The sequence below is a fragment of the Lytechinus variegatus genome, chromosome 14, assembly GCF_018143015.1.
Source record: "Lytechinus variegatus isolate NC3 chromosome 14, Lvar_3.0, whole genome shotgun sequence".
NCBI classification, from domain to species: Eukaryota; Metazoa; Echinodermata; class Echinoidea; order Temnopleuroida; family Toxopneustidae; genus Lytechinus; species Lytechinus variegatus.
Window position 1 is genome coordinate 1,310,095 of NC_054753.1, and position 19,593 is coordinate 1,329,687.

General features: G+C 36.0%; 1 protein-coding gene and 1 non-coding gene across 2 annotated transcripts; one reads left to right on the forward strand and one right to left on the reverse strand.

Annotated features, from left to right (window-relative positions):
* Positions 1–1,525: 1,525 nt before the first annotated feature.
* LOC121428055 (glutamic acid-rich protein-like) lies at positions 1,526–19,234 on the reverse strand. Its single transcript, XM_041624628.1, has 6 exons — positions 19,071–19,234; positions 6,162–6,830; positions 5,240–5,352; positions 4,135–4,315; positions 3,666–3,761; positions 1,526–3,332 (listed from the first exon to the last, which is right to left on the reverse strand). The coding sequence occupies exons 1-6, from the start codon at positions 19,195–19,197 to the stop codon at positions 3,169–3,171; spliced, it is 1,350 nt and encodes a 449-aa protein (XP_041480562.1). The 5' UTR covers positions 19,198–19,234; the 3' UTR covers positions 1,526–3,168.
* Positions 12,246–12,317, forward strand: TRNAS-UGA. The gene has a single exon. It is a non-coding gene; the product is annotated as a tRNA-Ser (tRNA).
* Positions 19,235–19,593: the final 359 nt, after the last annotated feature.

Here is a 19,593-nt window from a genome sequence, read left to right on the forward strand (position 1 = left end):
ATTTTTTGTAATTTTTTTGGGCATTCTCAGCACACAATTGTTACTTGTTTGTTGGCCCAAAATATATTTTCATTACCGGTATGTGGGCTAGGTTAAAGCATGTTTGAGTGATTTCTTCGTGGTAACATTAAATAATAAGATGGATACGTATACATATACAACAAAACGAAACAAGTTACTCAGAAATTTATAAATCAAAATCATTACAAAGATCAAATTCAATGATAAGTATAAACTATCTATTGGTTACTTGCAATTACATACCATTAACACGATTAATTAAATAAATAGTACAAGATTTGAGATGACTTGCAACATCTTTTCACATCTAAGCCGTGCAGGCTTAGTTTCATTGTGGTCGCTTTTCATTATCAATAGTTTCCTTATAGAAGCGGAGATGGTTAATCGTAATATCAAATGCAAAGATCACACTTCTTACGATGTGAAAAGAAACTACCTGCTTCATTTCATGCCCCAAAAATACGTCACTAACAACTGCTAAATTTCACAAGAAAACAGACTTTAAATTTGAAATAGTTCAACTTTAATTCCGTGTCCTTCATCAGTGACTACGCTTTTCGATACTTTGCATCAGAAAACTTGTATGTTTTTTTTAGTAAAAAAAACCCTCTTATTTCCACGGTGTCAAATCCGACTCAGAACAATACCATCTTGGGTCTCAATTCTTCTATTATGAAATATGAAATTAAGTGATTAAGGTGTGGTATCTGCTGAAAGTTTCTTAATACTGAGTCAAACTAACTTTTGACTCTCAAATTAACTTGGACAGGGGCTGCGGAACCGGGGTGCTGGGGGGCTTCGGCCACCCCCCCCCCACTTTTTTCCAAAATCGTGTACAAGAACGTAAAAATGACCATTATGATTGTGATTTTAGCATGGTCAGCCCCCCCCCCCACGTTCCGCGGCCCCTGTTGGACAACAAGTCTATTTGACTACGAACAGATGTGACTCCCAAGCAGCTATAGCGCCATTCTGAGACAAATTTAACACCCCTAGAATAGCTTGTTACGCTCTAAAACACTGAGTAAAATCTACCCAATATTGGGTTAAAGGGAACACGCATGTTTGCTAGGTATTTTTACCCAATATTGGGCTATTTCCACGCAACAGTGCGTACAATTTACCGAATATTGGGTATCTTTTTACCCAACAAACATGCATGTTCCCATTTTACCCAATATTGGGTAAATCATTTTTTAGAGTGTACCTTTGTTTGAAGTCGGATGTTCAGACCTTGAGTGAATCATTCTCATTATCTGATAAAAACACAATAAGATAGAGCTGCACTTTGCAAGCAATTTGCAATATATTCCCATTCATAGACTCTACCTACCTACACCGCAAAAGCTGTGGTGTTAACCGGTGTACATAGAGGACCACACCAGTTATTTTACACCGGTGTTAAATTGGTGGTGTAAGTTTTACACCTATAGGTGTTATTACAACACCTATGGTTGTTATATTTACACTCTTTGGTGTTATGTTCAATCTCTAGGGTGTTATTTTAACACCTCAGGGTGTGGTCCTCTATTAACACCAATTGGTGTCAGTTTTAACACCACAGTTTTTACAGTGTACTATCAATGGCAATCAAGACTCAAATCATTTTGAAGGTTTTCAGACAGAATTTTAGCAATACAATTCATTCACAAACCGAATATAAACACACACACACACACATAAAATGTGTATTTTTTTTCGATTTTGATCAAAACAAAACTGTGCTAGAATAATTTGCAATCTACCATGAAAAATTACTGTGCTACCAATACAAAACATTTATTTGCAATTTTGTTAGCCTTTAACAATATATTTACATTAATTTTAAACATCATAATATTATAACATATTGAAGTCTAAAGCCTAGAGAATATCAATGTATTTTAATTTACAAAATTAGGCCTATCTTTAAATATTTTGCTAATTCTACATCTATCATCTCTGAAATAAAGTAATTTAACTTAACGAGAACAAAAAAAGTAATATTAATTTAGCATGTTTACTGTATTCTAAACCTAATAGTTGTAATTTACTTAGCAATTTTTTTCACTTTTTTTTGTTAATCTTCGTCTATATTCTTAAATTCCGTAATTTGATCAAGAATATTGCTTTTTTACACTTTTGAATTGCTTTCTTTTAAAAACATTTCACAACAGAATAATGATAGTAGATTAGTAATAATGTAAATACGGAATGATCAAACATTTTTTTTCGTATTGCACTGCAACATAATAACATTGTACAAGGTATTTACTGATTATTAATTAGCAGGGCAATTGTCCTGATATTTAAAACTATACCCTGCCAAAATCATGCCAAACAATAAATACTTTTTAACTATCAACATGAATAATTTTAAAAGAAATAAAATAATCCTTAGGAAAGAAACCTATTTTTTCTACCAGAAAGGCTAGCGACGTCAATTCTTGTAACACTTCACTGTGCATTTTCATGTAATACTTTTGCAATACAACAAACCAATGTGCATATAAATATTACAAAAATGACAGCCTATCACAGTTTTGCGCAGATTGAGATAGTATTTAAAAAGAAGCCCGATTGTCAGAAGCGATATATATATTTTCTTTTTACAAATGTACAAAGCTTTTGTTTGTTGCATAATTGAATTTAGTCATGGAGATTAAAATGATTAACATTTTAAGTGTAACTTGACGTAAATTTCATGTTCCCTTGAGTTTTTTAAACTGATTATTATATTTTTTCACGTTTTTATCATATTTTTACGGTAGCCCAGATGAAGTGAGGTAAATTAGCGAAGTGATGCGACCTCACCATTTCGGTGGTTTATATGACTATATACACAATATCAATTGGCATCACACGGTCACCAAAGTCATAATCATTTTTTTAAATGTAAATATGCCGTTCTTACACAAGTGAGCCCCTCCCGCTTTTGAAAGTCACAGCCTATATTTTTAGTGGGAATATTCCTTTTGTACACACGGGAGGACCTTTTTTTGCTTGTCAAATTCTACCTTGACGAAATTACCTTGATTTATACCTTTTTTTCTTGCTTGTTTGTTAAATTTTCCTCAAGAAAATGTACCCCCTCCCCATTCGGAAAATCCTGGATCCGCCCCCCGTTGGAAATATTCCATCCAACCAGTGTACACATTAATTACATTTTTAACCAACATTGGGCACGTTACGTGTCCGTCCTTCATTTACTGTAGCAGGGGCGCGATTGTCGGCAACACCGCCCTCTACGGCTGTTTCAGCTATATCAATACGTCGACAATGACCTTTGCTTAAAGACTTCTGCTTCTGATTCTTTCCAAGGCAAGTTAGACCTGGGGAAATGAATTTGAATGCAAGTCAAATATATCATTATCGTATACTTTTCATTACTTTGTATTCTTTTTATTTGTGTTTTTTAATTTTGTATATCTGACTCAATAAATGAAAATATTGTGAATGAAAATCAAATACGATCTTCTATACCTGCTTTAAGTAACCAAAGAAAATTGGTACACATGCTATAGAAACCTGAATTCTCATCTTGTTCTTCTTTTCTTAATATCAATTACCCTTTTCCTTGAAAAATTCCGATTTCTCTCCCTTTAATCTTGCAGCATGCTTTTTAACAATATTAGAGAAGAATAAGAATGGCGACACAATCTCACCTTGACTGCACATGCATGGATGTACGCAATGGTGTCCCTCGGGTTTGTTGACAATATGGCATACTTTATTCCCTCGTCTTAAGAGACAGCATTGACCTGATAAAGATAAAAAGGGTGATATTATCTAACGGTTGTTCACAGTCAAACCAATGGATGTGCGGCATATACACATGCATGTATATAATGTAGGAGACTTTCCATCAAATCTTTTAATATTTCTCCCCCTTGGCTTTAATTGGCTTAGAAATACATAGTCTGACTGTTACGGTCGATGATTTTTACTTACAAAATCTGATCTGCAAGGTCCCGCTTATCACCAGATTCTGTGGTGTGTTGTAAAAATAAAACCTGAATTTTATCTTTTATCATAAAGTAATTATCTTGTCCTTTAGTGACTGGAAACACATTTTATTCCATATGCTAACATGTGTTATAGTTATTTCTCCATACCCTAAAAGTTCTGACAAACCTTCTTGACAATTCTCGTGATCTTCACACGGGATTCTCGTTGCGTTTTTCCTGTTGTGCCCCAGTTTTCGCATCTTACGTTCAAGTCTCTGTATCCTCTTCTCTGTTCTTGATAACTCGGTGTTTTCAGCCAATCTCTCTTTCTTGTTCTTCTTGTCCTTTTTGTTTGTCTCTGCTTCAGTCTGGGTAGATTGAAATAAAGGTAAAGCTTACTCGGTGACAATGGCCCGTATACTGAAGTCGGGTTTAAATTAATCCTGGGTTTAAAGTTGTGGTTTAAGTATGGATAGGCAATCGTTACATAAATCACTAACAGTAGAGATACCATATTTCAGCTCATTTGGCTCTCAAATCATTCATAACTGTCTAGGAAGTATAAATAGATGATTGTCTTCACCATCGATGAATCAGGAAAGAGCACAGCAAACATAAGAAACATACAACTTAGTTAAAAATGTTGACACTTTTGGCTTTCCATAATTTTAGCACAGAGTTAGACCATGGTGTGAGTTAAACCTGACTTCAGAATACGGGCCAATATATCTATCCTTTCCCATACAAAAATATCACTACTTGTAGAAAATAATGTTACAGGCAACAAGAAGAGGCTAGAATACTCGGGATCCAGATCTGAATAGAATTATAACCGCAAGCGCTTCGCGCTCGCATTATATTTTGATAAGTGAGATATGTAGGCTTACATTATATCCCTCCTGAATAACTTTTTGACTTATCTGGAAAGGCCTTTATTTTATTTTTATTGTAATATGTTTATCCTAATCACAAATTCATACAATCACTCCTTTAATGTTTTTTCTCATGTCGGTATATTATTAGGAATTTAAGGTCGCGTTTCGTACTCGCATTTGAAAAGTGAAATAAGCATCTCGTTCGAGGCGGCAAAATGTGGCAAGAATGTCGCGTTTTCAGTTATGAATGTATAAAAAGTGCTTAATGAGATTCGGTCGGAGAAAAGTGTGGATGGTTTTTCGCTTTACACCCCCCCCCCCCATCCCCTTGCCCAATCAGACAGTCTGTGTTGGGTCCGCCCCTGAAAACGGTGCTGTGTCAGAGGCCATACCACAGTCACGTGAGTGGTTTTCTACCTGTGTTGGTTGTTGTTGTGTTGTCTGTACCGGCGATGGTCCCGATGGAGTGAGGTTGATCCCATCGGCTACGGGGGAGGGGGTGGGGTTCACTGTCAGCTCCAATTCATCAGCTAAACGATGAAGAAGAAAATAAAAAAAAGTTATGGATCGATATTTTGTCATTACTTGCATCAAAATTGTAGGCCCAAAATGGAATATAATTATTAGTAAAATTTGATATCAAGGAAAAATCTGTTAAATATAAGAAACTAGTCATGATCGCTTTGCAAAGATATAATTTTAGACTGAAAACGAAGAAAGGCCAAAGGGAATAGTATAAACAAAGAGGAAGGGAGAGAAAGACAGAAAGACAGAAAAAATAAGAAAAACAAAGACAGTAATAATAGCATGCCCCCTGGAAGAACAGTTTTCAGAACTGAAGTGGCTTCCCAGGGTAAATTTACCTATATTATTTAATTATTATTATAAATGAAGAAAGAAACATATTTTAAAAAAAGGTAAGAAAAAAAGAAAGGAATAAATAAAGAAATGAAGGAAAAGAAAGTTCGGTCGGAAGGAAGGAAGAAAGAAAGAAATGAAGGAAGGAAGGAAAAGAAAGTTAGGAAGAAAGGAAGGAAGAAAGAAAGAAAGAAAGAAAGAGAGAAAGAAAGAAAGGAAAAGAAAGAAGATGGAAGAACATAAGAGAAGAAGAAGAAAGAGAGAAGAAGAAGAAAAAGAATACATGATATTAAAAAATATGGTCGTAAATTTTGATACGATTTGTCATTGTCAGCACTTCTTCCATTTTTCCTCTTCAGTATTCCCATGATCACGGGGATATGAACCGCCTGGGAAAATGTAATTGCAGACTGCATAATCATATCATGGATTAAAGACACATCGTGTTACCATGGTAACCACAGATCATTATAATCGTTACCTGAATCAGGGTTGTTTTTTGCGAGTTTCCGTTTCTCCTTCTTTTCTCTTTTCTTCTCTTCCTTGCGTAATTTCCTGGCTTCGCGATCAGTCTGGGCTTGATCTCTCATGAGTTTCTTAGCCTCACGATCCCGGTGATGCTTCTTCGAAGATACCGTCGTCGTCGTCGAGGTCGTGATCATCGTCGCCTCAACGTCGTCATCTGAATCAACCTCCGGTTCAACCAAGGGGTCACCTTCCGCAACAGGTTCCGGTGTTTCCTCCACAATCGTTGGCTCGTTTTCTGCCACTGGTTCCTCAGGTAACTCATTCGAGTTCTCAGTCATCGAGAGCGTTGTCGTCGTCGTCCTCGTCGTCGTGATCGCAGCCTCCTGATTGTGTTTCTTGTGGTGCTTCTTCTTCTCGCTCCTATCTTTCTTTCGATTACCTTTCTCCTTCACATCGGTAACGTCGCTCGATTCGTCTTCGTGATCCCGATGTCGTTTTCCGCCTCGATTTCGGTGTTTCTCTTTTTGTTTCGATTTCGATGACGGATTTTCGACCTCCGGGGCGACTGCCGGGTCGGCCTGGGGGACATTTTCAGCGGGGACTGTTGTGGTTAAGGCGGTGTCCTGTCCTGGCTGAGTGTTGCCTGCTCCGGGTGGACTGTTTGATCCCTTTCTCGGTGTATCTATAAAGGAGAGAATGCAATCTTCGAGTAAATTTTCTGTCGATCAATGTTTAAATGTTCTGTAATCATGTTTTAATATTTCATCATTTATATATCTTTATTATGTGCCTTTTTATTTGGATTTCAACGGTCAAGGAATTCAAATTTTACATAAAGATGCCACCATTACACATTAACAAATAAACTTACTCGAGAGGTACTTTATTTATTCCGAGACCCCTATAAAATAAAAATGCTCTTCAGCTGGTAACAAATTTCCCCCAAATTTCAATATTTTCTTTCGTTTAGTCATGACGACATCAGTAGTGTACATGTATATGAGCCAAACGTTTTAAGGGGCCAGACATGGCATATGAGGTATTGTTTTGAAGGTGCGAGCGAGCAAATAATTTTGTGATAGATTGTGACATAATATTCAGAAAATAAAATCATATTTCTTCCCTTTTCCTTTTCTCCCTTTCTTCTGAAAAAAGTGTTTTCGATGGGGGGGGGGTAATTGTATTCATTTGAAAGAACATAAGTTTGGAAACAACAATAGCATAAACTAAAACATGTAAAAAGATAACAGAATTAACTTAGGAAAATCTGACTGGGGTACGGTGTTCTCATGACAAATCAAATTGTGGAAGTCACGACCTAATGTGCATAGTTTACGCCCTAATTTTGGCTCGTCTTTCATATGGTGACGTCAGAACCCACATAAAGATATAAATGTAAAAGCCCAGGGGTGGTATTCTGAGATCCATTTTATCTGAGATAAAATAAAATATTTTATCTCCGTTAAAATCAGTGAGATAAAATACCCTTAAAATCTCTCCGAATTGGTATTCTGAGAACATGCATTGGTTTTTGTCAACACGCACGGACACCCTGGCACGCACACACCCAACACACTCGCATGCTTGTTGTGTCTTTAAAAACCTCCTCTCGTAATACCTTCCACTACTCACTTATCTCACCAAAATGCATTATTAGGATTCTCATTTTACTTTGTCCTCAAATAAATCCATTTTCCATCAAAAAAGATGAGCAGAACAACAAGGTATTCTCGAAAAAAAAGAAGAACAACAACCAAGGGAAAAGAATCAAGTAATCACGTTTCTATCAGTTTTTATGACATTGCAAATAATATGTGCTGACAAGTGGAATTGATCTCAGACGTTGTTTATGCATGGTTAATGGTGCGGTTCTTTGACCAATACCGAGCCTGTATTATTTCAAATTTGTCCTGATATTTTTATATTAAGGATGAAATGGACACGCATGTCGTGAGTGGGTAAGAACCTAATCAAGTAGAAGAAAGAGAACGAGGACGAGGAGAAGAAAAATAAGAAAACGAGGGAGAAGAAAGAAGAGAAAAAAGAGAAACAAAGAAGACGTGATCGAAGCAAAATGGGAAGAAGACGGAGGAGAAGAATAAGAAAAAAATACAACACCAACAAATTACCCCCAGGCATGTCAGTAAAATCAATAACTGCCCCTCCCCATCCATAAAACATAAAACTAAATGAAAGAGGCGATCTCACCTCAATTCATTCATGTTTATTAATATGAATTGCATTAATGGAAAAAAATCTATCTATGTTATTGAAATCAATATAAACTCAAGTAACGAAATAGCTATCTTTATAATTGGCAAAGCCATTGTTCCTGATAATCGAACTTTTTATGACCTTAGCGAATAGAAAAGGTAAAATATCATTTGTGTAAGGATAATGATAGCTCCATTTAATATACTTTAGTTTATCAATATAATTGTATTCATTTGCAATATTTCAGTAGAATGCCATATACGCTAATGAAACATGATCATGACCACAGGGAGGGTATTATAGGGAAGAAGAGAGATAGCCCCGCCCCGCCCCCTCCCCTCCTAAACATTTACGAGGAATAACTGTAAGCGGTAAAAAGTGAAAAAATGATATTTAGAGAAACATAAAACAATGTTAAACATTTAAGAAAAAAAATCTTTGTGTCATACTCTTTCTCCGCCTCACCCCCCCCCCCCTCCACCAACCTCCCAAAAATGCCACCCTATATCTGATTACATCAAGATAGTTTGGGCTTCAAATTGTCCAGTATTATACATAGGCCGATGGAATACAAATGTAGTTATTGCAATTTGATAGAAAGCTATAACAGAGGAGATCGCTTCAATATAATAGTAACAATAATATACTTCCCCTTCTCCAATTCAAATATTACAATAGTGGCCATCTAATATGATTATAGGGACGTCATAATTTGCATGATAACTCAATTTGCGATCAATCACCAGCGTACGGTGACTGAGAAGAAGCCAAAGTGAAATGAAATTTTCCATCAAATTACTTTTGTGGCCTGGGGAGCTAATGGGTAATTGCGTCCATACAGGTGAGTCTGTACAGGGGCCCGTTGCAGAAAGAGTTGCAATCAATCGCAACTCTAAAAATCATGCGCAACTTGATTTTCAACCAATCAACAGTGCGCATTTGGGACTTGCGATTGATCTTTTTGACTTGCGTTTAAACGCAACTCTTTCTGCAACAGCCCCCAGAAAGGGTAAATGAATGATGGTAGATAGAAGACAGGTGAATATGACTGCATGTAGCATGAGGGGTAAATTAAAAGCATATAGGGTATAGGAACTACCCCCGTAGTGCTTGGATGGTACATAGACATGTGGCGTCAGCGGCGACACCTCTTGGAACAGGGGGTGCCCCCCTTATGAAGTTTCATGTAGTAAAATAAAGAAAAGCAAAGGAAACAAGATGGAGAAAGGGGACGAAAAAGGAAGAATACACAGCAAAAATGCTGTTTATATTTTACAAGGACGTTTACTATACGAACCTTACAGTAGTTTGACAGTTTAAACAGCCATGCTTATGTTTTATTGAGAATTTATTATTGAAAATTGCATTTTGCTGTTTAAGATGTCAAACACTTTTTTAAACAATTTAAACAACTACTGTAAGGTTTATGATATAGTAAACAACGTTTTTATAATAAATGTTTAAATAGTGTTCTTACTGTGTAATGTAACAGTCAGAAGTCTGGCCCCTGTATATTACCGGAGATCAATAGATTAGTGCCATAAAACCTAAAAAAAAAACCAATAACATCAATTTCAACTCTACCCCTATTACATCATATCTAGGTTGTCTCCCCCTCCCCCTCCTTCCATATCAAAATATCCTACTAGCGCCGCCCCTGGCATATAAGAGGTGTGAATTAAAAGTATCTAATCTATGTGGCTGGTGCCTCGATATGCGATGGTGTCGCTAAAATAACATAACATTTTCGACAGATCGTGCGAGACCCACTTACTAAACCCATGCATGGGTCTAAAGGAAAGGTCTTCTTTCGGACATGTTCAGTATAATAATTTTTTATCTAAAATGAAACTTGGCGAGGAGTAACGGAGCAAGTGAAAAAAAATCGACATTTCAAATGTACTAGCATAAAGATTAATCATGTGAAAAAAGTGAAGTTTTGATGGGCAGCCAGAAACAGAAATATAATTGTTAAAAAAAATCATAATGCTGGAAACAGAGTACTGTTGAATTTGTGAATAAAATCCAATGTTTCAATAATCCTCTATGGCTTGTCCTTAAAAATTGATAATTTTTATTAATTTATTAATATCCAAATTGAGTTTGTCCTATACATAATGCATGTATTGATACTATCTATACCATATCCATGATATCGTCTATGCAACCTGACTAAGCTGTATATATGCATACACTGTAAAAAAAAATATTGGGTAAAATTCTAACCAGCACGAGGGTAATTACATGTCAAATCAATTCGGGGCAGTATTTTACCCAATGAGGGAAGCATATTGTCCAGTATGTTAAAAAATAAGCAGCAATTACTTTAGATTGGGCAAAATTTTCATCACACTGGATAAATAAGAAATGCCCCCCCCCCAAGAAATGCCCAATGTAGGATGGACACATAGTTGCCCTCGTTGAGCATTTCACCCAATATATTTTGGAGTGTAGTAATGAATATTTCCCTTTAAGTCACATAAGTCCAGCATGTTTAGGTTGTTGTTTATAAATGAAGTGTGAGATTCGTCATAAATCATCGCGTTGCAGCTCGGGTGTAATTAAAGTGTCGTGAAATGCTTAATAGACCGTAAGAGGATTTCGCGCCACCAGGGTCAAAATACTGCAAACGCATGAGTCGCAGGTGTAGATGGACTTTCAATTAAGAAAAGGCTCGTTAAGATAATGAGTGTTACCATCATTACGAACTATTATGCTTGTCACATCAATTTTGATCGGTCTGGAGTCGGTTTCACGAGTGTAACTGCACCGTAACGCTGAACAGATGGGACTCTTTCACCAAAGACAATGACTGAACATGTATGAAAGATGTCTGCTGACGAAATAAATCCTCTGATTCGTCTTCAAATAAAAACGGCGACGCTCCAATTTTCTTTTGAAACGATGTAAATTTCGCACCTATATTAAAAAAAATATCAATTGGAATTAATTTATCAGTTTTCATCCCCCTTTCCGCTACCATCCTAAGATTGAAATATTTTTATTGTCAAAACAATGATTGATTGATTGATTGATTGATTTTATTTGTCAGGTAACTGTGAACAAGTACATGAAAATATGAACAGTAGTGTATACCTTGACAGGATTGCCCATGAAAGCCGAGATGGCTTATTTCCAGTGGGGTCCTTACATCAGTAATTGACAACAATGTACATATATGAAAAACACCTATAGAAATCTACAAACTACATCAATATCAACGATATTGATAAACGGTATGTAAAGTATCATCATGGAGGAATTCTAAGAGCTGTTTTAAGATGCAAACTTTGTTGTTCGATCAGGGGCCCGTTGCAGAAAGAGTTGCGTTTAAACGCAAGTCAAAAAATCAATCGTAAGTCAAAAATGCGCGCTGTTGATTGGTTGAAAATGAAGTTGCGAATGATTTTTAGAGATGCGTTTGATTGCAACTCTTTCTGCAACGGGCCCCAGACTTGTTCCACATCTACCTTAGATAATCGTCACATGCTGAATACCATACAGACGAGCCCTATTTGTCAACGTTAAAAGCTACTATAACTCGCGTTCCAAATAATTGATTGAGAGCAGGTTTGTAATTGAAAAATCTACTCAAGAAAAGCGCTATAGAAACCAAATTGAAATGTATAGGCTCATTCAACTAATAAGAGAAAAAGAACAGAGGAAGATGGGTACCTTAACCTCATAACATTTATAATAGTATCATATTATGGATCCTATAGTGTACTTTATCAAAGCAATAGCTTTGATCCAGCTGAGGCATGGCGGCTTGTCATTGTTCAAAACCCACCTTCACCCGACAAAGGAAATTATAATTGGTATAGTGTCGAAAATCTGTCTATCTGACGGTCAATTGGATCAGGGTCGCCTTAACAACTAACCCGTCTCTGTGGTCTAGTGGTTAAGGGACCAGTGTTGAAAGCTGGGGGCCCGGGTTCGATTCCCGGCAGAGACATTTCTTCTGCATCACCAATTTTTCAAAAGGGTAGATAGCTCTTGGGAACCTTGATTTAAGCTACGCCTACCATTGTTCTCTTTATCAATTTCTGTTACATAATATTTAAATAAAAGAGTTGACAAAGCTGTTATACATGTATAACTTCACACATATGTTTATATCTAATTTAATATATTTACCTTTAAATTATTATAATTATTTTTAGTGATTTATAACATGTTATTAGTATGATAAACTGATCTTAATGTAACCTCCTGTTGGTCAGTATACCAACAAATAGACTTACATAAAATATACTATTCTTATTTATTTTGCAGATTTCTCTTCCTTACAATTATCATTTCACAACTATCTGTATTCCTGATTTTAGTGTCATCCCAATACTCGGTCATGTGTAGATAACGTCACTATTCAGTCAGATTGTTGACTGTAAGGAAATTGGAGAGACCTTTCCAGGAAACTGCCTCCTGCTTCACTTCTATCGCACAATGAGGGCGTTCTTTTATCAGGTGATTACTTCGACGATATAAGGTCAAATTTACCCAAGGTTTAACCGATCTATCATAAAAGTGGTCGTTAAGAAGGTAGGCTTATTAAAATTCGAACTTGAGTATGACCTTTTGATATAATGTGAGCCTTATAAGCCTGATTTAAAATGTTTATATTTTTCGTGAAAGTGATAAAGGGTTCAGAAGCTTCTTTTTAAGGACATTTCCCATCCACAGGGTTTAATCATAACAAAATGTTTTTCAGAAGATGGTCATTAATTTTGAGTTAAAAAGCAACTGTAATCTGATTATTAAAACTTTCAACATCGCTTGATTCAAGTAAAGGAATGGGAGAGTCTGTTTCAATGGGATAAGTATAACAAAATATTTCATTTATTTGTTTATTAATTGCAAATCTTTTTCCAGAGTAGCCTTTTCAGCTTTATACAAAATTATGTCAAATTATACAATATATACAATTAAAATATTTATAAAAATCACTGGTCTTTCACAAGGCTCTGCGTTATTATCTACATACATAAAACACATAATTCCTAACATAAAAAATAAAATATTTCATTATAAGAATCATCAAAAATATCAACGTTTAGATTACAACCGTTGTTATCAAAGTGATAAAGGAGGGCGTTTTGTCAATGGCAAAAAGAAATAAAAAAAATCCCCTTGCGTGATTTTCGTTTTCCCCCCTTTCAAAATGAAAATTCAATGATAAAGCGAGCTCTTTCGACTCAAACATTATCCAGTGATTGATTGTGGGTAATTATATCAGGGGCCCGTTGCAGAAAGAGTTGCGTTTAAACGCAAGTCAAAAAATCAAACGCAAGTCCCAAATGCGCGCTGTTGATTGGTTGAAAATCAAGTTGCGCATGATTTTTGGAGTTGCGATTGATTGCAACTCTTTCTGCAACGGGCCCCTGAGGATTGAGCGACAAGTGATTTATGAGAAGTGTGAACCCTCGTTACCCATTCATTAATCCAAATGTCGGGTGGTTTTCACCCCCGGTTAGAATGAAGGTTGCAAGCCGATTTATCATTGGTATATACATGAATATTCATACTAAAAAGCTTATACAGTCATGTGTTAATCCTCACCTTGTACGAAGAAGTCATTTGCTTTTGATAGGAATTTAAAGGTGTAATCTGGACTCATCGTTATTGGTTTGGTTTACTTCGATCTAGTATGCACTTTGGGAGTTTTTTTTTGTGAAAATGATTAGAAATAGACTAGTTTCACAGATTTTACATTAACATGTTCCGTAACCAACCCATCTCTCCCCCATTGCGCATAACAGGACCTTTAAAAACTTTTTCCAGCTTAAAGCATTTCATATTCAATATGAAATATCTATCAGTTTTTATTTATATCTGACATCATTTCAATCCGTCAAATCACGCATCACATCAATCTAGCCTCTGGACCATCTTACTTACAAAGAGCTGCGTTAGATTCAAGTATCTCTCGGTTCTTCGTGGAGCCCACAATATTGTCATTCCACTCTCGTTTATGTTGCCGGTTGTCATAATACATTGTCACCAAATATTATCATACCTCGTATATAGAGATACTGTATGAATAAAACATTTTTTGGGGTAATGAAAATGTCTGAGTTATAACCCATGGTGTATTTATTGACGAGGGGATGACATGCAGTGTCCCTGGTCGAGATGGTTATGAGGGACATCTTATTCAGTGTACCAATACCAACCAAAACATGTCATCGTTTTCTTTAATTTTATCGATATCAAGAAGAAAGCGCACATAAATTGGTGAATCAAATGATTTAGAAGGGTGATTAGTGGTCTCAAGCTTAAATCCCCATCCCGAATAAAATGAATAAGTAAGAAACTTACATTAGGCCTATAGAATGAAAAGGTAGAGAAACGAAAGAGAGAGAGAGAGAGAGAAAAAAAAGAAGATGATGATGGTAAAATCAAGGAGGAAGAGGGGGGGAGAAGAAGGAGGCCACTACGGTATCTCAAATAGAATTCGAATTTCGAATTATTAAATTTTGCATTAGACTCGCTTATTTGGTATACAAACCATAGATCTAATCGCCCAACATATAAAATTAGTTGTCACCGTTGTACATGGTATATAGTTTGAATATAATTTAGTTTAATGGTCATTTATTATTGGAATTATTTTCCAACTACACTCTTAGCAGACCTTATTTTGTAGTTAGATTCGAAAGAGATGGATTTCAAAATGAAAAGTGACTGCGCCGGTGTGCCTAGTAAGAAATAAAGAGGATTCGAGAAAAAGAAATTATGAATAATTCTCTGGGGACTTCAGGAAGGGACTTAATTGGAATGAGATTTATTCAACCGTGCCTGGAGAGTATGTAGACCTGGAAAAGAGGTGATCGCCCCCGTGTCAGAATAATATCAGGGCACTTCATGAAAAAAAAATACGCCCCATCGGTATAATGTAGATTATAAATTGAAGATTGAAATTATAGCTCGGAATTAAAGGGATATGAATTGAATAATATTCGGCTATACGTAATGATGATCTGTTCCAAATTATGAAAATCAAATAATTCGATCTTAAGACTTTTAAAAACTTTAGTAATCCCGAATAAACGCATTTTACATCTCTCATTCGCGCACAAATATCACAAATTTCATGAAATTAATGGATGAATATCAAGAAGACACAAACAAGATTATATCCAAAAAAATTTCAACTTTTACAAGCTTGTAAAAACTTGTAAAACTATAAATACGCTGAAAGGAAATACGTCTTCTTTTTCATATTTTAATTTCGTACGATCACAAAATGCAAAGTAAACATTATAAATATTCTAAACAATGGCCGACCAGAAAATTTCCTTACAGACACGTCAGAAGAAAAGCGTTAAGCTCAAATATCTAGTTTGAAATCCAGTGACATGCCAAACACTGGATCTAAACTTGAAGTTGATTTAAAATATAGTTCAACGTGTATTGATAGTTAATATTGTTTGGTTAATGAGTTTCGAAGCAAAGGAAAAACATGTAAATATAATTCATTTCGCAAACCATAAAAATAATAAAAACCTAATTTGATATGTGTCTTGTAAGGTAAGAATGGAATATCCCGAACATTGTGGTTGCCACACTGCGTGAATATCCAGAGTAATTATTCATTCACTCATGTTAGATAAGGCTTTCTAGAAAAAAAAAAAACGGATGTCCTTGTGGATTTTATTTATATTTATTTATGCAATCACTTGGATGGCTTTCCGGCAATATGGCTTCTGAAAACGTTTCTCATATTAGGCATCTGCATGATCTCGGGTAAAATCATTCCCAGTATACCCTGTGGGATATGCGAGGAAATGACATGAAAGTATCTAGGATGTACAATACGGGGTGGATCTTTTTCTTTTTTGGGGGGGCACTAGTGACAAACTTTAATTTTCCCTTTCGCCTCTTGTTTTTTCTGCTTCCTTGTAATAGACGAAGACCAACGAAGACCTCTTTGTGTGAAAAGCTTTGCATCATTTCAGTAATTATGTTTGCATCAACATGATTTCTTTTGTTCTCTTTTTCTTTCCTGTAATACATGCATGTACGCATATAAGAATAAGTCAACTATAATTTCTTCATTACTAAGGGGATCCACACTTTACAAGCTTTGCTTTTTAGTGGACCCGCCTCATTTCCATTTATGCTCTATATTATGCTGTTTTACGAAGTAAGAATGCCCTTCTATAAAATTGTACTTGGTTTGTATTGCTTTACATTACTTTGTATTATGTTTTGTATGGAAATGAAATAAAGAATTGAATTGAAAATTGAAAATAGAGGTTGGGAAAGACCATTTAGTGTTTTTCCCTCCACCTCCACCTTTTTGCTTAAAGTTCTTGTAAAATATTTCCCCATTCTGTGTCCCTTATCCGGAACCGATCGAAGTAAAAGAAGTATGGGAGAAGAAGAAGAAGAAGAGGAAGAAGAAGAAGACGAGATAGAAGAAGAAGAAGAATAAGGAGAACAAGAAGAACAAGAACAAGAAGAGGAAGATGAGGAGAAACAGGAAGAAGGGGAAGAAGAAGAAGAAGGGGAAGAAGAGGAAGAGGAGGAGGAAGAGAAGGAGAAGGAAATAAGTAGAAATCACGTGCAAACAATGTTGACATCTACTATTGAACATGACTTTAACTTAGAACATCAAAATTATTCACATGCTCACCGAATCGTGCGTCAATCAAAAAGATTCTAAACGCATTTTGGGTCTTGAAGACAAATCTTAGAAGTCGGGAGCAATTATTTCAAGGTAAAGTTATTGAAGAATTGTTATCGTAATTATAATAAAAATGTAGATCAAGACAGTTTTGACACAGTTACAAGCAGGAAAACCTACGCGAAATACATTAACGAAAGAGAGAAAAAAAAAACAATACGTCAAACGAATTTATTATAGAGGTATTATAGAGTTATACAACAAATACCTCTCTTTTTACTATATTCTACTTTCTCTCTTGCATTTTCTTCCTCTCTTTTCCCCCTTTTCCTTGCAATGCTTAAATCAAATGAATGTTCTAGGAATATTAATAACTAATTACATTCGCCAGGGTTAAAATTCTAATGTATTTAAAAACGCATTTTCAGGACAAATGATAGTATTTGTTTTAATCTGATTTTTGTTGGATAAATGAACACGTTTATAGGTATTAGGTAAACATTAATGACACATTTTTAGAATGAATTGAGGCGTTTCATATTCCAGTCATTCCAAAGGTCTTATGTAACTTACGAAAAGCTTTAAATATCACACTCTGTATGCTTTTATTCCAACGTAATTATTATTTAAAAAAATTATATGTATCGAGCCCAAACCATAAAGTTCGGAGCATGTAAATCTCAAGAAAAAATAATGGCTAACTATCCATCTTCTTATTCTAGTCGTTTCCATGGCAACAGACTAGGATGGCATGGTGAGCAGGAGTAGTTTGGGGATTTAGAAAAAAAAAACACGAGAGACGTAAATTCGTTACGAGAGCCTCTTCGAATATCAAGTTGATATGGTTCATCATACTTGTCACTACTGAGTTTCCTTGTGTTTTTCTTTAGGAACAATGTAGCATATATACTCTTACTGAAAACACAGGGGCCGCCTCGGAACCAGGGGCAGAAGGTGACTGACACTCGCCCCCCCCCCCCATTAACACATAAATGATAATCATTAAGAATCATTAACATGACTGGGCATTGTGGCGTGCGCCTGTAATCCAAGCTGTGGGGAACTTACAAATTGCAGAGGTTCGAGGTTCGAGCCCTGTTCACGTCTTTCGGATGGTGACGTTAAAGGTCGGTCCCAGACGTAAATAATCATATATGATTGATACACGTCTGACCAAACTCAAATACATACACACACACACACACACCGAGGCTGTTTAGATACCGTAAGACCACGCATGAAGCAGAGAAGAGTGCAGTTGAAATTCAATTATGACAGTCACGCAAAACTGACAGAAATACTTTTAATGAATATTGACAGTGAAAGAAAATCAATACAGTCAACAATCGACAATCAAAATCTAATAATAATGCTAGGAAAGAAGACGAATTCACACACATCACGACTGTGAGTCGTCTTGAAAAAGACGGATGAAAAGAAAGGGCAGGAAAGAGAAAGTAACGCAGGGAAATGTCAAGCAAATATTTTTCAAAGTATTTTTATGACTGATGTACATCTCTGATAAACGCAGATGGGTCTGGGGTTGCCATAGTAACAATCTGATGCCATTTCGTAAATGGGGAGAAAGAAACGTTACATCTCACTAAGGCATACTCTTCTCTTTCAGGTTGTATGTTTTACATTTATTGGTCATTCGATCCTTTGTCTTCTGCTTATCATTTCGCGGCTTGTCTTGAACTTTATTGACATTTTATAGTTATAAAACTTGTGCGGTCAGTACATTTGGAATCATATATACTCTTACACCTCCGAAATGACCTTAGAAAATCGTTTGAGATGATTTTTTAATACTAATGTGCTGCTCTGAATGTATAACTGGGTAAAATATAGGTGCGATATCATCGTCATCAGCACCATCATCATCGTCGTCGTCGTCATCACCATCATCATCACCACCACCACCATCATCATCTTCATCATTATCATCATCAGCATCATCACCACCACCATCATCATCTTCATCATCATCATTATCATCATCATCATCATCATCATCACCACCAACATCATCAGCAGCAGCAGCAGCAGCATCGTCAGCAACATGAAATAACGTCATACCTTTTAGTTTCCCTGGAGTATCGGGAGGGCGTTTCCTGTTTCTCTTTTTCGCGTCCGCCCCGGCAATGACCACTAATATCACCATGACAACGACGAAAGACGTCTGGAGAATACTCCCTATCTTCATCTCTATTTGTTAGTGGTCCTGTAAATAGAGAAGATAGTACAATAAACACATTAATGAACATATGATGTTGAATGTTTAAAACATTTAATGTTAAAATGGTTGAAATATAATATGAGGTCAGAGGCAGCTTTGGGGTTAACGCCCCAACTTTTTCCTTTTAATAGAAGAAAAACAAATCATAACTAGACAAAACAAATAAATGGTTGCAAAGAATGAGATTGGGGCGTTCAAAACTTTGCCACCCTCCAATCCCCCCTTCTTCTTTAAACCCTGTTGTCGCCACCAATATACACCTCTCCCCCTCCACCTTCGCCTCCCATTCTGTCCCTCTCTCTTTCTCTCCCTCTACCTCTTTCTCTGATCTGAGATAATGCCAAAGCTGCGGATGGTGATCCT